The sequence below is a fragment of the Porites lutea genome, chromosome 14 (genome assembly GCF_958299795.1).
Source record: "Porites lutea chromosome 14, jaPorLute2.1, whole genome shotgun sequence".
Classification (NCBI taxonomy): Eukaryota; Metazoa; Cnidaria; class Anthozoa; order Scleractinia; family Poritidae; genus Porites; species Porites lutea.
Genome location: NC_133214.1, coordinates 14,597,954 through 14,619,089, shown reverse-complemented (window position 1 = coordinate 14,619,089; position 21,136 = coordinate 14,597,954). Strand labels below are relative to the sequence as shown.

The 21,136-nt window shown below is 39.1% G+C and overlaps 1 protein-coding gene across 2 annotated transcripts; it reads right to left on the bottom strand.

Moving 5' to 3' along the window:
- Positions 1 to 4: 4 nt before the first annotated feature.
- Positions 5 to 16,853, bottom strand: LOC140924178 (putative fibroblast growth factor 1). 2 transcript variants are annotated; one of them, XM_073374207.1, is made up of 5 exons: positions 16,808 to 16,853; positions 4,948 to 5,112; positions 2,177 to 2,483; positions 838 to 944; positions 5 to 276 (listed from the first exon to the last, which is right to left on the bottom strand). In XM_073374207.1, the coding sequence occupies exons 2-5, from the start codon at positions 4,960 to 4,962 to the stop codon at positions 100 to 102; spliced, it is 606 nt and encodes a 201-aa protein (XP_073230308.1). In that variant the 5' UTR covers positions 4,963 to 5,112; positions 16,808 to 16,853; the 3' UTR covers positions 5 to 99. The 2 variants fall into 2 exon arrangements, with proteins under 2 accessions (XP_073230308.1, XP_073230307.1); XM_073374206.1 differs by lacking the exon at positions 16,808 to 16,853 and adding an exon at positions 13,416 to 14,287.
- Positions 16,854 to 21,136: the final 4,283 nt, after the last annotated feature.

The window sequence follows — 21,136 nt, the reverse complement described above, 5'->3', positions numbered from 1 at the left end:
CATCATGGGAGTTTGAGCGATGGAGTTAATCTTGTGCTTTATTTCACTTTCACTTGTAATCTCCTCAGATTTTCATAAGTCTAAGTATGGTGTCTTTTTCTAGAGTTCCATAAACTGTGAGTATTTGTTCGATAGCGCAGATCTTTTAGCGTCCCCATTTTTCCTTAACGCGAGAAACATGCATTTTCCTTTTCTGTATGCTCTTTCGGATTTGAACACCATCCAGCCAGTGTGCGTCATTTCTTGAATAAACAATGTACTTGACTGAAAGTGCTTCTGTTGGATAAACAACGAAGTCATGATTAAACCATGTTTAATTACATTTGAAATGCAAAGTTTAAACTTTGTATTTCAAATGTAATTCTTTTACCAAGGTTGTCGAACAATCTTTAGGGGTTTTTCATGTTTTTTTTTTCAGGTGCCCTCAGCCATGGACCTCATGGTGCAAAATTGGTCCGTGCATTGTTCGAACGACTATAAAGGATACTTAACAGAGCCGGAGTGCAACGGCTCTACAGAGTAACGCCTGAAGGAGGTCACACCAGAAGGCCAAAATAATCCACTAATCGAACCTGGTCCCCTGCAAATGGTCCCCGCCTAACGGGATACCTGAGCAAGTCGGAGTGCAAGACCGCTGTAAGTCAACGGGACTCACAAGGCAAAGAAACGACGCTTGAAGTTCCCTCATCCGCGTCAAGTAAGTATGGGGTGTTTTTTCATGTTATATTTTCAGAACAACTAGGAGAGTTCAATCGTGAAATCCAAACACTCTGCGAATTGGAAATGGTAAGCCGGTCTAGCTGAATTTACAGTCATGTAACAAAAATGACGACTTACCAGGGTGGTGTAGACTTTGCCGCCCTTGTGCATGGCCACATACAGTCCTGTCTGTTGGTGCTTTATTCTTACTACGCTCGTGTCACAGGCCTGAAGCTCAAATTTACCTGCAAGAAAATCAGTTGTCAGTTTTTTATAAAAAAAGCACAAAAACGGTCCCAATAGTCTTTTCATGGAGGGCTTAAGAACTGTACAACCTTTCCATTTTGAACTTGGATGCGACTCCTTGCAATTCAACCGCGGAAAATTTGTATGTGTTTAACAAATTGAGCGAGTAGGATTGAACACGATAAAGATTGAAAGAACGCGTATTTGCTCTGTTAGTACCTTTTAAACTGCCATTTCGTCAGCTACCATGTATTTACCTTAAATTTCTACTATTAGTAACTGCCTTACACCATAGCCTAGTAGAATAGAAAGGAGAAGTGTGACGTCACGTTACCATGGTAGCAAAATTTCTGGATCACAACAATAGACAGCGACAACAAAGAAAACAGCAAAAAAGCAATAGGTTTATCTTAGCAAAACAACAACTTTGCACGTGCATCACGCTTTTTTGTACATTTCTTTGCCGTCGTTGCACAACTGCTTCATGAAACTTCCTAATTTTACGCGCCTGTTTTATGGAGTAGGTGAACACAACACAAAAGTTGTCTTTTTCTTTTTCTAAACTTAGATACTTTCGGATACAAACTCAGAAATTTTTGCCAACATTTGACAAATTAAATGAAATTGAATAAGAACGATGAATTTTGAAACAGTCTGAAGTGACGTTTTCGCCATTGTTGTCATCCAGAAATTTTGCTACCTTGGTAACGTGACGTAACGACTTCTGGTATTCGCAGGTTAGCCACACCAGAGACCTACCGCAAATCCTCTATTAAGCCCCCCCTCTCTAATAAGCCCCCCCCTTTTCATAGGAGGAGAGCTAATAAGCCCCCCCTCTCTATTAAGCCCCCCCCTCCCCCTCCCCCTCCCCCAATCCTTATTCTTCACAAAAAAATTAACGATTAACGTGGACTGATCAGTCATGGTTTATTCATAAAAATTACCGAAGAACATGAGGCCGAAAACACATTTTTGAAGAATTTTGTTTTTGCTACTTTTAGGCTCCCACAAGTGAATTAAATACTTTTGACAGTGACTTTAATTGTACAACGCGTAAGTCTACTCTGTCTCATACCACGGTATTTTTGCTACAGGTGATGCGTTTCGCTAAATTAAATAAGCCCCCTCCCCTCTTTTAAGCCTCCCTCTCTATTAAGCCCCCTCCCCCCCTCAAAAGTGCTTGGAAAAAATAAGCCCCCGGGGGGCTTAATAGAGGATTTACTGTACTTACATCTGTCATTTTGTTGGCAGTACGTGTAGTTAACTCCGTGAATCGTTCCATTGCCCAAGACGGTGAGAAAGAATCCCAGTTTACTTAGATGTAACTGCACTGTCTTTCTGTAGGTCGGAGGTGCCCTTTCATCACAATATCCCCGTCGCATTTTCTCTCTGTGTGTTTTTGATGAGCAATTTCTCCAAATGCTGTTGATCTTCTTTATTCTTGACGGTTTATGGCCTCCTCGGATTTTTACTTGCATGCCCGAACGAGCGCTGCACCATCTCGCCATTATTATCAACGTTACAACACATAACAATATCTGATGGAACATAAAATGGTAGTAATGCAGTTAGTAGACTGTTCACAGTCCCCTATTTTTCCGTGTGATCATCGAGATCGAGCGCGTCTTACCGTTAAAGGCGGCCATCTTGATTTTCAGTCGTAGCGAGTCTAACCTGGGGAAGAGTATCAAATCTACTTAGGGGGCGGGGGACGGTTTGGGAGGAGCCTAAACCTAACCCTTACCCTAACCCTAACCCTCAATTTTTCTCGCCCCCACCCCTAGAGCTATAATCCCCGACGCCCGCCCCCTCGGTACATCTAAAAATCAAGATGGCCGCCATTAACGGTAAGACGAAAATCAAGATGGCCGCACTTAACGGTAAACGCGCTCGATCTCGACGATCAAACGGGAAAATAGGGGACTGTGAACCGTCTATGCAGTTAGTGCCGACAAACATTCGTATGTGTTAACAGAAGCCCTATCCGGCATCCTAGAGCGATTACCTTATGACCTTGAAATGAAAACGCGCGCTTCATGCCCGAAGAACTTTCTAGAAATCAATCGATACTTTGCTTTGGCGTCATACTGCAACACGATTGGCCAAATCGAACTATGCCCTTCTGCATATTAGGGTTTTGTTTGGCGGGAAAACGAAGAGTACGTGTTTTGATCTTTTCATCCATTGGCTGATAAAACAAATAACAAACACTTACCGAAACCATTTGTTAAGATCATACGAAAATCGCTCTAAAGAAACAGTAGGTGTCCAACGTAACACTGCAATGCTAAATTGTGTGTCTTAGAGAATTTTTATGGTCGTCTTGTAGGAAGGATAAATATCGCAGTGAGCGGCCAGGTGGCGGATGTAAGTAATACTGTTTTTCCCCCGCCCCACCCTCCTCCTCTTCCGTCCATCCCCGCTGTCTACAGCTCGGCTTTCAGTTTTTTTTTTCTTTTCAGGGTAAAACGTCAGAAATCAAACAAAAAATCTGGGAAACCTCTTCCTCAATTAGCAGTTTCTAGGATTTTATTGCCTTTAAAGTGTTAAGCTAGTTATGTTCGAAAACAGTCTTTAGTAATACTCAAGTTTTCAGTAAAATCACTCCCGTATTCATCTACGAGAAAAAAACAAACTAGAAAACAAATCTATTGGTATTGCATGGCTGGTAACAATATTACAACTGAAAGGGCACAAGATCCACCTAAGATTAATATATACAGATTTAGCCAAGGCCAAAAGCGAAGCTCTCGAAGGATGCTTCAGGAATTGTCTTCCTCAATTAATTATACTTTGCCGTAAGCAGGGAGCAAATTAAAAAAATTGACCTGAGCCCGCGATTAATTAAAAACGAAAATCTGGTCAGCAAATAACTTTAAAAATGACATCACGCCAATGAGTTGTATACCTGAGCCTGCGATGCAGTTATGTGCCACTGGTAAGAGGATACCCTTTTTTGACAGCTGTCAATTGACCATAACGTGGACCGTCCAATACTAAGTTTTACACTGATAGTATTAAAGTGTGCCATCTCGTATCCGCTGACATGAAGGAGTGGACGTACGCACGATTTTCTCAGAACCAAAATTTCTTGGATGTATAGATTACCAAATTTTCTTACCCATGGTGCTCTGCTACGCGCACTTCGGGCCCGCGAGAGCTCCGCTATAAACCGGCCCCGAAACCCCGGAAAAAGTGCCCGATGAAAAGACTACAAATTTTCAACTCTTAAATTCTGCATTCTTACACTTTTGCACACTTACTTACATTGACGTATTTTGTTGTGAATTTGTTGAATACTAAAACACTAATAAGTCACCCATGTAAAAATCCTACCAATTAGAGTTGTTTTTAAGTGGTCACACCAAACAAACAAGTTCAGTCCACGGACTCAGAAGTTAAACAAAACAAATAAAGTGGTTAGGTTAACATTCAAAAGCTTTTTATTCTTTGCTTTAAAAGGTCTTTTCACCCAGGTCGGTTGCGCCTTATATTGCACTCTAAGGCGAAAACTCGGAGAATAAAAGGTTGATATTTCGGCAAAACAATGAAACATTTTAATGTTCTTTACTGTATGGAGAATATTTACTTCTATTAGAAGAAATAAAAATAGTTACATCATGTAACAAAATTAACATAGACTATTTAAAAAATTTTAGCAAAAAAAGTCAGTTTGATATGTCAAAAAAATGGTGTTTTTGTAAGTGTTAATTTCGCTTTTGTTTTTCGTCGAGGATGCACGTTTGATTTGGCTACAAACCTGTTTGGCAGGCATCCAACACACAGTGAAAAACCGTGTTCATTTTTGTCACAAAATAGATTTTTCCTGACAAATTTTTCGAATACCTCAACACCATCTCTCGTTCCAACTTTTCAACTCTGATAAACTTTGTACGAGAAAACTTTTCCGATCCAACTTTTCGTTTTGCTACAGTACAATTAAACTAAGCCCTCAGTTCACAGCTGTTGAATACTCAATCACATAGATCAAATTAAACTCACCATCTTCCACCCCATTTGGTTTCTCGATACCTGAAAATGTGTCAGTACTCCTTGCTCTGTCTTCACTGAGCTTGAATGCAGAACTTGACTCGAGTTAGACGCCCCCGGGATGTTATATACCACTCCATTACATCAACTGGGTGTTGCTACACTTTTGTTCTTTATCTGCTTGAAAGAAAAGAAAACATCTAAGATATGTTCTTTTTGTGTATGCTCGTTCAGTTGTTACCCGCGGGAAATATTTTTGACGTGTTGCTACCGCGGTATCTCGTTTTTTTTAAAAGCTTTTAAAGACGTTTAAAATATTTAACTCCGCCGCAAAGCATTTTTCATTGTCTTTCTTTCTCGGGTTTAACTTTTTCTGTGGAATTCAATACAATATTTTTTTGTCTCAAATCACACGGTCTGTTTGTCACGTCTTTAAGCTAGAAGCTATAAAGTCTCTTGTTTATATTAAATTGTTTACAAATATCGGAACGATCGACATTGGTAACTACATCTTTGCAAGCGAGTTTTCATTTCACCCATTTCGTCAGATAGAGGTCGATATCCCAGTGGCGTTGTTTTACAAAACGAGACAAGCAAAACAGTTAATTAATTACGGTCATTATTAGTCTATTAGCGTTCTAGTCAATAGGTGAATAAGCACTTTGCACTCGGCTATTTCCTCTACATACATTTTTGTTACATTACTAACCGCTGGTTCTTTATCCCAATGACGTTCTGGCAAAAGACTTGGTTTTTCTGAAGGCACTCCTCGAGATAAGCCGATCAAAGCATGCCAGCAAATCTACTATAATCTACCGTGAAGTGTTCATAAATCGCCAGTTCTCGATTGACCACATGTTTAGTATTATTTTGCCTTTCCCGCTGCGAAACGCTGAGAAACGAAGACACAGCGGCGTGGACTGGCTAACGGAAATTGACGATGACAATTGTATATCGCTTTTTGCGGTAAACAAATCGTTGGTTTTAGACTGTTGATATTAGCGGATTAAACACCTTAGCTCTCTGTGTCTCCGCCGTTTTGTTTGAACTTGCACAATGGCAGCGGTCTTTATCGACTGTCGGTCTTCGATAGAAGCAATTTCGTGGTGAGAGCATTGTGCGAACATTGTACAAATGTATTGACTGTCGGTTCTCTAGAAGAGCGGGCAGCCTTTGAACGTTTTAATGGAACGATTTTTTTTCGGTTTTTAGCAAAAACCTATTTGCGGTCTCTTTAGCAAACAAAGGATATTGACTCTCAGTTAGGATCTTGAAGTCAAGTATAATTGAATGCTCGCTAACAGAATCAGTAAAAGCGTGATTGTTAAATGGCAAACTCAAATAGAGATTTGAATGCTAAGGAATTTATAATCGCCGTATTTAATGTAATTATATTACACGGCCAAGAAAATCGCTGACGGAAGTCCACGAAAGAACGGATGCTACATGGTGCAATATGTATCTTTGTTATTTACTAAAACAAATCTTTGTTTTACAAACTATGACGTTAAAGATCGCGAAATATCTTCTTTGCGTGGACTGAACTGAAAGCGGCAAAGTAATATCGACCCACGATAGCGTTAAACCACTTTGAAATCTGACAGCCACTTGAGTTTTACTACTGAATTTACTGCTGAATCACACCATGTCAATAATATTTTCTCATGTTGCAGTACTGATTTCATAACGTGACAGGCGGCTCGTAATCTGGAAGCCAAGAGGCCATAAGACAATTTGGCATTTATATTTTTAAGGCAAACCTGGAGAGGCCCAGGTTTCGAGTGAATGATTTTAGGGGTTGGCTCTCCTCCAAAACAGATTATCATAGATAAATCAATTTTATGAGGTTGACTGATTTCGAATTTGGTTTCTCGTTGCTCTTATGCCTCTGAAATATAATTGTAAGATCGTCCACTTCGTGATTTTTGAAAATTTCTTTCTATAGCTGGTTGTACAAATGTACAAGGTTGAAAACGGACCGATAACTCATTATCTAACACTCATGAGCTGAGGTGATACATCTATACAGTAAATAGATCCTACCTAAGGGACCACTCTGTATTTTAAACTGATTAGTAAAGCCGCAGACAAAACTGTAGTCGTACTTAAACTTCCTTTCTATATTTTCTCGGTAAAACGAGTATGAATTGAGAAAGCCCCTTTGCTGAATACTTATTTTTTCAGAGTTGCATGTAATAGCAAAACCGTCCTATGTGATATGTTTAGAAACTCATCACGTTGTCCTTTCGGCTTTTCGTGTGCCTGTGAAAGTTGAACACTGTGAGAGTTTAAGACTCCTGATCCAATATTCGACGTCTTGTCCCTGGTACTTTAACTGATGTCGGAAACTAGAAAGTGAAGTAAAAGCTTCATGGCGTCTGGGTCACGAATATTGAGCACTCGAAAATTTAAGGGAGGCCATGAGTGCTATTTCTTTAATATCGGTTAGGGTCAGGTTGCAATAAAACATCTTAAGATTAAGGGAACTCGTAACTATTATTTAAAACAACAGGTTATTGTTCCTGAACAAAAGTTAAGACCCTCTTATCTTAAGATGGTTTTATTCAACCTGGCCCAGGTCTTTTTATTAACAAGTTGATTTGAGTGGTACAAAAAACTGTTAAAAAGCAGTGGCGGGATCAGGGCCGAGTTGTTCAAAGCTGGGTTAAGATAACCCAAGGTTTGTGCGAGATTTGAATTCAGATTTGAAAGCTTAAAAAGCATTTCAGTTTTAATTCTTTTTGTCTACAAGTTGATGATTGGAGGCTCTAAAAACAACAAAGAAAATTATCCGAGAAAATGCTTTTGAACATAAGAAAAAGAAACCCGGGTTAAGTTTAACCCCGGGTTAAGCGCTAATCGGGCTTCGAACAACTAGGCCCAGGCCATAAGGTAAGTAAGGGACTCGCTTATCCAGACCCCGAGATAAGAGGTGTCCGCGCTCAATAATTGGAACCCCCTCTAGCAACCAAGACAGCGAAGGCAGTGAATTTCAAAACGTCTAAACTGAATTCGTATTCTTTCAAAGGAGTTTGTCTAATAGTCGTGGGTCGTGGGTCGACTTTTACCCACACCCACACCCACACCCACGACCCACGACTTGTACCCACGACCCACGACCCACGACCATTAGGCAAACTCCTTTCAAAGTTCATCGGTACCAGTTGTCAAAAAATGTGGGCGAATACCAAGATGGTCGCCCGTTTCTACGATAATAATAGGCGCCTATAAATCAAGTTCATAAATTGAAAATGAAAGAAGAATTCGTCATCGTGTGTACGGAGACGTCGCATAAGGAACTCGTGCAGTGAAAAGTACTAAAAAGTCTGATATTCGTGCACGGGGCATGCGCACGTGCTGAGCGGAAGTGCAGCTTGGTTGTTATCTTTCTCCATTGCTTTCTTGACTTTCTCGTGAGTTTACGTTCTCCATGAAACGTCGCATAAGGAAGTCGTGCAGTAACAGCAAAGAAATGTATTAGAAGTGTGATGCACGTGCAAGGGGCACGTGCAGAGCGAAAGTGCAGGGTTGTTGTCTTTTTTCTCTATTCATTGCTTTTTTGAAGTTCTCGTTCCCGTCGCTCTCGTGGCTGCTGAAGGTCCCTCATTTTTCTCGTCCCTTTGGCCTGTAACTCCAGTTAACTTAAAAAAGGGGCCCCTAGGGACCTTGGTCTGGCCTTAAAATAAGGTGGGTGCCCGGAAACCCTGGACTACCTCCAGAATATCCGCCACGAACGAAGACTGAAAGCGTGGGTCAGCGTTTGCCGGGGGGAAGGGGATTGAAAAATAGGGCAGAGTCTCCAAATTTGATTTGTAATCTGGGATAGATTGCTTAATTGTGCATTAGCTGGCATGCCCTTGTAATTCCACGTGATGTGATTGGTTTATAGCACATAGTTTACAAGTGCGACCATAATTTACTTAAGTTCCTACAAAATGCCTGTTGTTGCCGAAGATAAATATAATTAAAAAGTTCTCTTCGCTCTTTGTTTTTCAGAGCAATGGAGATCAGAAGTGTTGCGGCTGTTATGAAACGAGCTATTGGTAATTTGGCTTAATCCCTCCCATCCCCCAAACAATGTTGAGTTTCTAGCAAGGTGGCAGATAGGTTAGTTCTCTGTGTATTTTGACAACGTGCAAAGGGAAGTGGGTGAATAACTAAAGAGAAGAACTCGAAGCTGATCAGAAATCTTTTATAAGGAGTATGTAATGATTACTTGGAAGTGTTTCTTAATAAACAGTCTTAAGTCCATTTGGCCCCCATTACATTGCAGTGCTAAAAAACGTGGAATTAACCACTTGAATTTCAAGTCGATAGTCTTAGAATGTATAATGCAGCAATTGTTTCATTCAACACTTTCATTTTGGGCAGTGAAACATTTAGATGATAAAGCCTTTTCGCCTTATCTCCTGCCTATAGTAACTTTCTTCATCCTAGCATCATCTAGGTACGGCTGCGATACTTTGAATCTTCGTGTTGAATCATCGTGGGTGGTTGACTGAAATGAAACGATTTGTTTTCCTTTTCGCTATTTAATCATCGGTGTAAATTACTCCTGTTGTTCTCGTTCTAGAGGGTTCTATCGCAGGAAAAGAAAAACTGTGAATAGATTAACATAGAAAACGCGAGCTCATATCAAATGGTATCTACCAGTATCAGTTCTGGGAAGAAAAGAAGAAGAAAAGGGACGGCACGCGTCTACAAATACGAACTAACAGCAATGACACTTTAAGTTACTTCAGAATAACAATTTGCTCTCTGTAGTTCTTGAAAACATGAAGATGGAAAAGCCACTTCACATAGAAAAAGCTCTTCAATCTTATTGGGATACAACTTTACATAAAACTGTTATCACTTGACGGTATATGGGAAATACAACTGACTAAATTCATGACACTAAATCAAATTTGATAAACTGTGGGTGTAATACGCAGTGAACGTCAATGATTTACTCGCAGACTTACCTCCCAAACAAGCTCAACTCGCATAGCTTTGTTTCGCTCTTAGTATACAATCTTTTCTCCACAAATTTTATTTTACATCGAGTGGCATTTGGCACTGGATAACGTGGGAATTTGATAAGGGGTTTCAGCGGGACACTCTTTCGCTCAAAACGTACAACTTGACCTCGCTGCTAGACGAGATTCATGCCTGTTTAATTGTTCGAATGTACTGTAAACAATTGTACTATCTAACATGTTTTGTCTTCCTAGTATCTTCTTGTCCAAATTCTCTATATTCCTGTCTGCTTGAAGATGATGAACCTAATTTCTGTCAATGTTTGTTAGAAAACGGAATTATCCATAGTTATTGTACAAGTTTACTTGGCCTAATGCTAGCTATTCTATTTGATATATATATGTCAGTCTGCAATTCGCCCGAGATTGGGAGCCTATCGGCGGCTCTATCTACAAATGTAAACATAAAATTTTGTTTTGCTAAGAAGTTAGGAATGGAATTTTTTAGCTGATAGGTAAATGGTGGCGGTCCCAGAGGGGGGCAGGGGGGTACTCCCATATGTCAGCTATATACGAGGTACGTGCTGAGGCATAAGACCAGTATGGTTTTTGAGGAGCTCAGTCCTCAGAGAGGACTTAGGCTTAGACTTAGGCTTTTCAATGGTGACTATAAGTACTATAGTGCCCACCCCTCCCCCCTTCTCAATAAGGCAAGAACGTGTAGACTTGTGAGGATAGGTAACTAATTATGCGAAATACATTAAAAGGGGTCATTTCAAGCATCGTCCATCGGTACGTTGCTGATTTCTTGGTCACAATACATGATTACGTGATGTCAGTAATAAAAAACTCTGCTCTCCATTTGGGTATGTAAATTGACAGAAAAATGTTTTAAAGTTTCGAATACCTGTGTTAATATCAACAAAAAAAACTATGAAAACTGCACTTTCATGGCTACCTCAGTTTAGAGTTACGATGAATTCTATCGACGGCGTGTATTATTTTAAGGCCTAGATTTCAACTAAAACACGATAGCGTCTTTAATCTTCCACTTACGATAGATTTTAACGCCATAATTGGTAATTCAAAAGAAAGTGCTTATCAAATCATGAAGGGTAAGCTCTGTTGGATGCTAAACCTCCATTCCAGTCCGTTACTAAATATAGACTGATAGGGTGCAGAGGTTTCTACTCTCACGCGAGAATAGCCTGAACTTCTCCTAGACTAACCCTGCTCCTTCCTGGTTGTCAAAGAAATTTTTTGGCAAATACCGTAACATACCTTGGTTTCCACAAGTGATCACATCGGCATTCAGTCAGAGTTCAGTGTCAAGAAAAACAGTATCAAAAATCTCACATATATTTTTAAATCGACGTATCGGCAGAAAGTGCCAAACAACACGTGTAAGTTACAGCTCTGTAATCAAGATCTCATCACTCGTAGCAATGACAGATTTATTTCTTTCATGACTTGCGGTATAAACTTAGCGGTGTATATCAGCCGGTATCTAACCAGGATCTACAGAACCTATCTAGTGGAAGTCAAGTGGCAGGAAATATCTCACAGTATATATTTATCACTGAAATGATGGCATCGAACACGGATTGGTGGAGAAGTTTTAAGGAATTTTCAGTTGCGTTGCAAGACTTTTATCTATTGTTGATAGTTGCATAGCTACCAAGACGTTCTGCTATTGCTCACACTGCTAAACCCCTTTTCCCGACCTAACCGTGAAAATTCAAGAAAAAAAAAATAGGGATTTCATTTTAAAAAAATGCCATAAAAAACCAAGCAAACGAACAAATGGTAACTTATGAAAGGAATGCTCACTAGCTTTCATATAAATGGTCACAGTATAACTCATCTACAGACACAAAAGTTAGAACAATTTCATTTATAAGTTTCCGCTAAAGTGATAGTGAACGGTGTTTAGAGTAATAAAATTAGCATTACACCGACCATTCCTTCAACATAAGGAAGCCATTTTCGTCGTCCCAGCTGTTATGCAGTATTTAATTGTGTCGAGCGTTATCTATCTTCCATATGAACAACCCTGATATTTTCAAAATGCATTGAAGCCAGGTATGATAAACAATATCGTTTTATCGTATTGAATTTTTTTTCTTGCACATTAAAACGTCTCTTGCAAACCTATCACCTAGCAAAAGAAAGTTTGCAAAGGATTTTTTTTTCCTATGAAATCACTCATAGAATATTCGTCAGTCTAAACTAAAAAAATACTGTACATTTTAATTTAAAAAAAGGAAAAGAAAAGAAGCACTGGTTAGGGTCATACGTTTCCCATTTACAGTGATCTCGTAAATGTTAGCGATGTTGTTACAGATGTGATATCTATTTTCAATTAGTTCTTTTTTTTTCAAGTGACCTGATCAACCTGACTTAATGTAGAAGAAATCGGACCGGACGCTGATGGCTCTCAGATCGTAGCAGATTTCGATAGCTTCACAAGTACGATATCTGTTGTTAGTTGATTCGAGTCGTATGTTTACATGTAAATACTTTCACGCTGGGTATTCGCGAAGTTCTCACACACAAACAACACTACTGTCCAAAAAAAGAACGCAGCTAGAGAAAGATGTCTGTAATTGATCTCCTCTGAGATCAAAATGTGGCGCTTAACGCTTATGGAGAATCTCCCAGGTAGATTTCAGGGAAATTAATGTTGTCTCCAGATTGAGCTAAAAAATTTGAGCTGTCCTTTGAACATTGGTGTTTCTACCTGAGATTAAAATGAAGGAAGGGCTTATGATGTCATAAAAATCACTTTCGGTTTTAGTCGTGCACACATAGCTCATTTTTACTAATGAATTTTAGAAAATTAATAAGAGGTCGAATTTGGCGTTTGCCCAATTGTTTGCGCACATAATTTTTCGTTAGAATCTCGCGTGCTTAAGAGGACTTTTAAAACGCTGTTCTGTGATCATTTTCGAAAATATTAAACTCAAGAACGAGCACATGTAATTCTTTTTCGCAGTGTTCAAACTAATGTAAGGTCTACCCTGGCTAAATTAAACAAGAGGTCTTAATGCATTAAATTATTTTCTCGCTTTTTGCCGTAGAAACCATTTTCAAAGATAAAATTCAGACATGCATGCACACAATCTTTTTACATTTGTCACAAAATACCTAAAAATTGGTACTGAAATAACGCAAATGACCTTACTATACTAACTCAATGTGTCCATCTACCCCCTTTTTTCATTGTAATAATCTTTGCTGTATAAGTATGCCAAGCAAGTCCCAATTTTGTTATGTTTATAAGTAATCCAAGTCTACTTCCTTAAAGCACAATCGGCATCCATGATTTAAGCATCTTGCCCAATTGTAACAAATCTCTAAGTAATCTGTAGTTTCTCAGTCAATGGTTGTTTGTTAAGTACCTGGATAGATCAGTGTTTCGCCGTTGGAATGCATCACCACAACAACCTCTTCAGGTATACTTCATCAACGGGAAAAAAATAATCTAAAATGCTTTTAAAACATTGTTTGGTTCCAACTAACCTGAAATCACATGTCGTCCTGGAAAGTCAAACTGTTACAGCTGAAGAGAATGCAGGGAATCGCGTGAAACTAAATCAGGCTGAGCGAGGAGGCCAAACTGTCAGAGGCATAAAAAATGACCTTAATTCATAGCGGTTGTCTTCTTTCGGAGGAGAAGTGTTGAAACATAGCCGTTCGCGTCGCCCCTTTAATTTGCTATGTGAAATTGCCTCGTGGTTCCACTAAACAAGTCAGGAAGATGCGAGCTTGTTTGACATAGGGAAGGTGAAGAATTCCCTGTATTTATAACGTATTTTTTAATGGAAAACATTGCACTGAGGCAAAAGTGAGCCGAATTGTAGCTACGAATGTTGGTGTTCGCCCAAGTGGCAGAACAGCATGTATTGTCAGGCGCCCGCTGTTTCGTAGAATCTCTCCCGGGAAAATCAGCAAAAAGCATTGTTTAGACCTCAAATTTCCAACAGGGAGCTAAATTGGTCGGAAAGACACAGCTAATATGGATTTGTCAGCCAGCCAGACTCGTAGGTCAGGGCCAAATCAGTTTAAAAGTGTTTCTCCTTCCCCATTTAACATTTCAGTTTTGGCAACCGCTGACTGTTCGCTGCAGAAGCTTAACTAAGTTAATGTTACGAGGCTTGTATGGCAGGCAACGAAACATTAAAGAACGATAGACGAACATTTAAAAAAATGTGCTCTAGGGCAAGACCTCAGACAGGGCTGTATTTTTTTTTTCAAATTAGCTAGCACACGACGATAATGCATGGAAACAACGAGTCAATAGTTACTTTAAATCGTTCTTTCAGATGTAAGCATTCACTTCAGACCTTGACATCATCTTAAGGCTGGTAAAGTACATGTAGTTTGTTCTCTTCAGTTCATACCGTATATCTTTGATACGTTTCGTTCGGTATACCGTTTCATAACATGTGTTCTATTTTTAAGCGTCTAATATTTCTCGATGGTATCTCGCAAAGGAAGTCATTCATATCCTCCATATTGATTTTTCTGATTAACCAATTTTGCCTGTAATGTTCTGTTAATTAAATTAACTTCAATTAATGTCGTGAGCTAGCTGTAAACAGCCAACGAGCTTCACATTGCAAACAGATAACGGATTCTACAGACTATAGACTTGTGTGTATGTAAACTATCACACCCAATAACTGTAGTCTCAGTAAGCTTAGCCACTTAGTATTTCACAAAGGCTTCATATCTAGTACAGTTAACTTACCTTCGAGTCAGTAGTACGGCTTAGGACCAGATAACCCCTTTATAAATTAATAGTTCCATAAGGAATACCGTAAAAGAACGTCCACTCAATAAAAGAAACACGCCCTCTAGCCTTCTTCACCCTTAGCGAGCAAGGGTTGTCAGTTAATACTTCAATGCTAAGCTATCCATTCAACGTTTGAAAATTAGCGATAATTTATCATGATATGAATTCTTCAGTTCTGTAATGGATAAAGCATGTTTTTCATGCTGCCCAATTTGCGTTAGAGATTTTTTCTAACATGGAACACACGCAGAGGTTTTGTCGCCAGAGATTCGTAAGTGTTAAACATGCTATTTTGTTTGTATATTTTGAAAATACCACTACAACGAGTAAATCTGAATGACTGTATATACATTCCACAAAAATGTATATATTAATACCAAATTTATTGAGTGTCGGGAAGTCAATTAAGAGCTCATTTATTACTTAACTAACCGATAATTGGTTTGTTTCTCCGACATTCTTCCAACCATCTTACATTGCTTTCAAACAAGTCACCTTGACTTTCAGTTAGAAATTATTTAGCTGATCTGTCGACGTCAGTTTTTGTAAGTGAGCTATCAATTAGTATCTTTCCTGTTTTCGTATATCGCATTCTCGAGAAGCTCTGGGCGACTGCTGGTGACCTCGTGTTTATATCAGCCACTGCTGTTGGTTAGAAAGTTAAATATCTCGGATCAAAAAGTAGCGTGAACGTCTTAAAAAATAATGGAAAATATTGCTAAGTTTTTTTTGGCGTTACTTTAAAGTCCTTAAAACACATTGGAACCAGAAAAACAAAAACAAATAAAAAGACGGTTTGGTTTAATCTCAAATTACTTAACCAAATGTACTTCAACTAAACATGAAATCGAGCGGCTCTGTTTGATTGACTGACTCGGTTCCTATCGGACGTTATTTGCTTTGGTTTGTTAGTTTGTTTCCTTAGTGTCGGCTCAAATTCAGATTTATGGCCTTGGTGACAAAACTAGGAGGGACAGGGGTGAGGTTAACTGGGAATGAACTTCATTTTCCCAGACTAGAGCAACCGCAGTCATGCGCAGTGTTTTATTGAGATATGGGTCGATAAAGTCACTTGCATCGACACTTGCGTAAATTTTCTTTACGTGACCGAATTTGATGAAGTTCGAATAATTCGAGCGAAACATTCGATTTGTTTTAAACATCTTTTACTCTGAGTTTGGAAAGAATTGTTTCTAGTACAGACAGTGCCATGATTAGTAGCAGTACCAGTATCAGAACCAGTACCACCACCACTACCACTACAACTGCCACTACCAGTACCAGTACCACTACCAGTACCAGTAGCACTACCACTACCAGTACCGGTAGCACTACCGCTACCAGTACCAGTAGCACTACCAGTACTACTACCAGTACCAGTACCAGTACCAGTAGTATGGCTATATGTCAGAAGAACTCTCAAATCTTTCGCTACTTTCTTAAGAGTTTTCTTCAGCTACTGTAAAAGTTTTTTTCCAGTGCTTCTCGAGGTTTTCATATCGCATGCGAGAAAATACTGTCCAGATTAGAATCATATACAGTGACATTCACTTTTTTCCGGACAACGTTTTAAAAACTGTAGTACCTCAGTACAGCAACTCGAAGCGAAATGTAACCGGCAAAAAGCGCGGTAAAACTCCTCAGTTTTACTTCTGATCATCGTTGGTTGAGAAAATGGCGCGAAAATTCCTCCTAGCAACTCATGTTAGCGGGCGCAAAATCAAAACAATCAATCGCGAACTCGACGAATAGAAAGTTTTTAACCTGGATTTTAAAACTATTTTGTGGGAAAAAATGCGTTGGTTTGCCAAACCAGGTTTCTGATATATTTCAACTTTTTTTCTTTTTGTGAAAAAACTAGGTAATCGTTTGTGAATGCGGCACTAGATTCGAAGATAAATCTTCCAATCACTTTTAAAACGATGCCGAGTTAATACGCCGGTTACAGACTGTCCGTCTGTGACTTCAGTGGACAGCAGAGGCCGTTTAAAGTTAAGCTACTTAAAAATTATATTCAAGGGCTTTTGAGGCAGTCTATAAGCTAGAGCTAATCAAGTCACTTTTGATATATTCCTAGAAGTCTCTGAGCGCCAGTGAAGTAACGGAAATGTCCTACCTTTTCGCTGTTTGTTTTTCCGGTGATGATTGTGTCTTTTCAGCCGTGAAGTAGAGAGTCAAGTGACAATGACTGAATTATGTTTTGATCACACGAACGACCCCAGATTAGGACTAAGATGAGGCGGTTTAACCAACAAGAAGCTAAACGCTTCGGGAAAAGAGCCTTGATTCACTACGAGTGTCTGTAGCCTTTTGGTAAAATATCGCTCGCAAAAGGGATATAAACAGGAAATGTTATGTTAGTATGGAGACTGACTTGTGAACTGTGACGGTCACTTGGTAATAGCTCATTCTCTCTTGCCTACTGACTCGTAAGGGAAACGTTGCTACTTAGCTACGTCGCTTTGTAGCTAGTCAACAAAAACAACGTTCTCGATAACTCAAAAAACATCTGGCAACCTAATTCCAAATTAGAACTTTCCTGATTTCCTGATCCAATTGAGGAAGTCTTGAAATTGTCAATCGGTGCCTTGTTCAAGCAATGAAACATTGTTACCATAACACTTCACAACCATACCATTGTTTATGTAAATTTTCTCTCAGTCTCTCGGGTAAATCTCTTTTTGCAACTGACACTTGCTATGTGATGACTAGAAAGGGCTAAAACTGTTGTTTTACATAAAGTTTGTTCGTCTTGTGATATTATAGAGTTTGGTGGTAAAGATACTTATTTACTAAGTAGAATCGAAAACACGGAAATGAAACGCCGACAAAAACAAACACATATCAAATAGTACCGTATTAATGCTACTACATGCGTAATAAAGTTCACATTTAAGATTACAATTTTTTTGGTTTTAAAACCTTGGCAATGAAGTTTTAAGTTAACTACACAAGTCAAGTTTGTCAACAGGCATAACTCTGCACTATTCTTCAAATTTTGATTATAAATATGGCTTCATGCCCAAAAATTGACCAGAGCTTTGGAAAACCGAACTCCAGTTTAGTTTTACAAGCATTAGATGAAATTAAGGCATAGATTTTTTCAGAAACCACTTCCGGTCCTAGGTCACATTGCTTCTAGGTTCTGTCGGAAGTAATTATATTTTATGTTATTTTGTGGAGACGAAGATGATCATATTTAATCCGCCTGTCTTTGCTACATTCAACGAAAGAAAACGGATCCTAATTTAAGCTTTGTTTAGCTGTTACAGGCAGTCAATACTTGTTGCTTTTTTCAGGAACATTTTTTACACCTGCTAACCAACTTCCTTATAACAAAATCTCGGACGAACGCGCGACGCACTCCATAAAATGCAGGGAGAATGGGTACAAGTCTTCGGCGCATTGATATCTAGGATTTTGCCAAAGGTCAGAAGGCTGTGCTCTAAGGAAAATTGAAGGGAGCCCAGTGCTCTGAAACTGTAAAATCTAGGGTGCCCAGCATATGATTTGTATGAAAAATCTGAGATTTTCTAGTCGCGTAGGGCAAAAGTTAGGCGCCAGGGGCCACCGGGCTCTGCTAGAGCACAGCATATGATTGGTCGAAGGTATCCAGAGATAAATCGGCATAAACCTGTCGTCACTTACATCGCCGGCCGGTCCACACGAACAATCCCAGAAATCTTCAAGGCCAAATGCTTTTACCAATTTTCCCTGAAGTTTAAGCACCGATAAATAGAAAATAAGTTTACGTCAGGAAGAAATTCCTAGTTATAAGAAGGTGGTTTCTGCCAAAGGAAAACCGCCCATTAAGACAACAAAAACTATTGGTATTACAATGATTATAAGTAACAATAAAATTATCAATAAACAGATGAACGCGAAAATGCTTCAATTGTTAAAAATAAACTTATTAAGAGACACTTGAAATCAAAGCAATGAAGTGTACAAGTAGGCCAACCACTTTAACCAACTGCTTGTCAAATATAGTTATCTGGATTACAAATCTTGGTGATCACTCTTTGAGTGTTTTATATTGTACATTAAAGTTACGTCGCGCTGCAGGGCTGGAAGGGAGATGCTAAAATACGACAGATTGCGATTTACAGACTTATGCAAACAAACTTAAATCTGATTGCGTGCGCGAAAATGCGTGAACCTAGCGGCGCAATTAAATGACACAATAAGAGCATTACAATTTCAAACCCGAATAACGTTGCAATAATCCGCGCACACACTGCATGGAAATTAAAATGATCCCAAGAATAAAAGCGGAAATGTTAGTAAATAAAATTAGAGAAAAAAATGTCATTAAAAAAGACAGAAATGCCTTCTGAAAGGAAAAAATAGATTCCCGGTCCTACGTATGCGCTTTTACAGGCAAATGTTACAAAAGTTTCCATGACTTCAAAAATAATCCTTATCTTCCCACAAAGGCCGAACTGAAAAAACGGAGCAGTTGGAAAAGAAAGCCAGAGGAGGCGTAATTCCTATTCACAATGTTTTGAACAAACATATCGTCAAATACTGTTTCCTGATCGTAGCTATTGGCACAAAGTACTTACCCAAGCAGCGAACTGGAAGGCGGAGAGACGTGTACGTACATTGGCGGAAGGTGCTTAAAAATGAGAATGCTTGACATTAAGCTTCGTTTCTGAAATCATTAGCGTAAAGATTCGTCATCAGCCTCGTTTTAAAATCATCTCGACAAACAAACAAATCGCTCGATTCGAAAAGAATGGCGCACAGGCACACCACCCACACAGGAAAACCAGCTTTGGGTAAATTGGAGTTATAATTTTTAGTACTCAGAATCTGTTATTAAAGAACAACTTTTTATATACCTCTGTCAAAATTACCACTATAACGTCATGAGAAGAGGGATAAATTAAAAACGAAAAAAATTATTGGAAAAAAAAAAAGAAATTGTACCTACCTTGGACATTCGAGCTAGCGGATGTCTTTATCTCGTTATCTCTATAGGGTGACAGATGAGGCTGTTAATAACATTGCCTCAGGTAGAGGAAGTTGTCCACTATCTATTGCTTAACTATACATGTTTGCCAAAAAGACTACTGCTCAGAATGATCAAACAACGTGAAAAGATCTGGGTTACAATATTTCCACTAGCACTGTACAGCCGGGTGTAGTAGGACTAATCACGTCATAAAGAAAAACGTATGATGTAAAAAATCGATTGGAAGTTACAAGATATGAGACGGGGTATGAGTCTCGGCATGAATAAAAAATGATGAACTTTGACCTCTAACCATTTATAGGATATAAATTTTCTCTGTTTTTTTTCTCCTTTTGTCTATTTTTAGTGAATATCTACTCTTTTTTTTTAATTCCGTGAATTCAAGTTGAGTAAAGAAAGGCTTGTTTCTGCATATTTCCATCAAAACTTGATAAAGAATCGAAGGTAGCAAACCAGTTGGTTTTTACTAAAGGCGCTTTCCAAAGGTCAGAACTGGCCGGTCAGACCGGTCAATTTGAAAATGAAACGTTAGTCTTTTCTTAAAAATTTAACTGAAACCCATCACTGCCGTGTATACCATTTAAGAATAAACTGATCAGGCCTCGGAAGTATTAGAGAAACCACTTGCGTAATCCAGTGGACAGAGCTATTCACCTTTTGAATAACTTGGACTTCGTTGAAAGTCCTTATTGATAGTGGAATTCTTCTAACTTCTGGACTTGTCTAGCCAATCCGTTCTGGCAAATGGTAAGCGCTTTAAAACAAAGACTACACGTTTTCGTTTTCTAAGAGTTATGTACTACTCGGTGCGAGAACAACTCGCCGAGTTGTTTATTGATTCAGAAATCTGACTCTGCACCAGACCACTCCCAAGTTTCGGTCAAAGGCAATCAAATTCCCAGGGTTGGATCTCTCCATTTCCCATCTCTACAGACTTTCTAAAAGTCCCTTATTTTTTTCCTGCTTGGTTATGCCATTTTAAAGGACTTTTCATACCTATTTGGTGCGAAATTAACCAGTCGAAAATTCCACCGGTAAAGTTATGACAAATGACCAATAGGAGAGTGAGTAGTATTTGACGCCACTCCCGACAAAGCATGTGAATTTATATTATGATTCAAATCCAGTCAGGCGTAGCGACTTCGTCGCTCGCTGGCGGCGCGACATCATTGAAGCTCGTTTCGCTCTCTTTTAACAACGTATGAGAGGTGGACGTGTAGTAAGTCGACCATCTGTAGAGAAGAAGAGAGACTGTAATCTCCTACCCAGATCTCTTGTCGACATGAGATCTGGGTGGGAGATTACAGAGACTCTTACAAGCCTCCAGAGACTATGAAGGACGTCTGGCCAGGATTGAAGTAATTATAAATATTTTAAGGTTAGACAACTAGTTAGGACTTTCCCACAGTCTTTTGGAAAAGCAGTGAAAAAACAAACAAACACACACAAACAAACAAAACCGCAAAA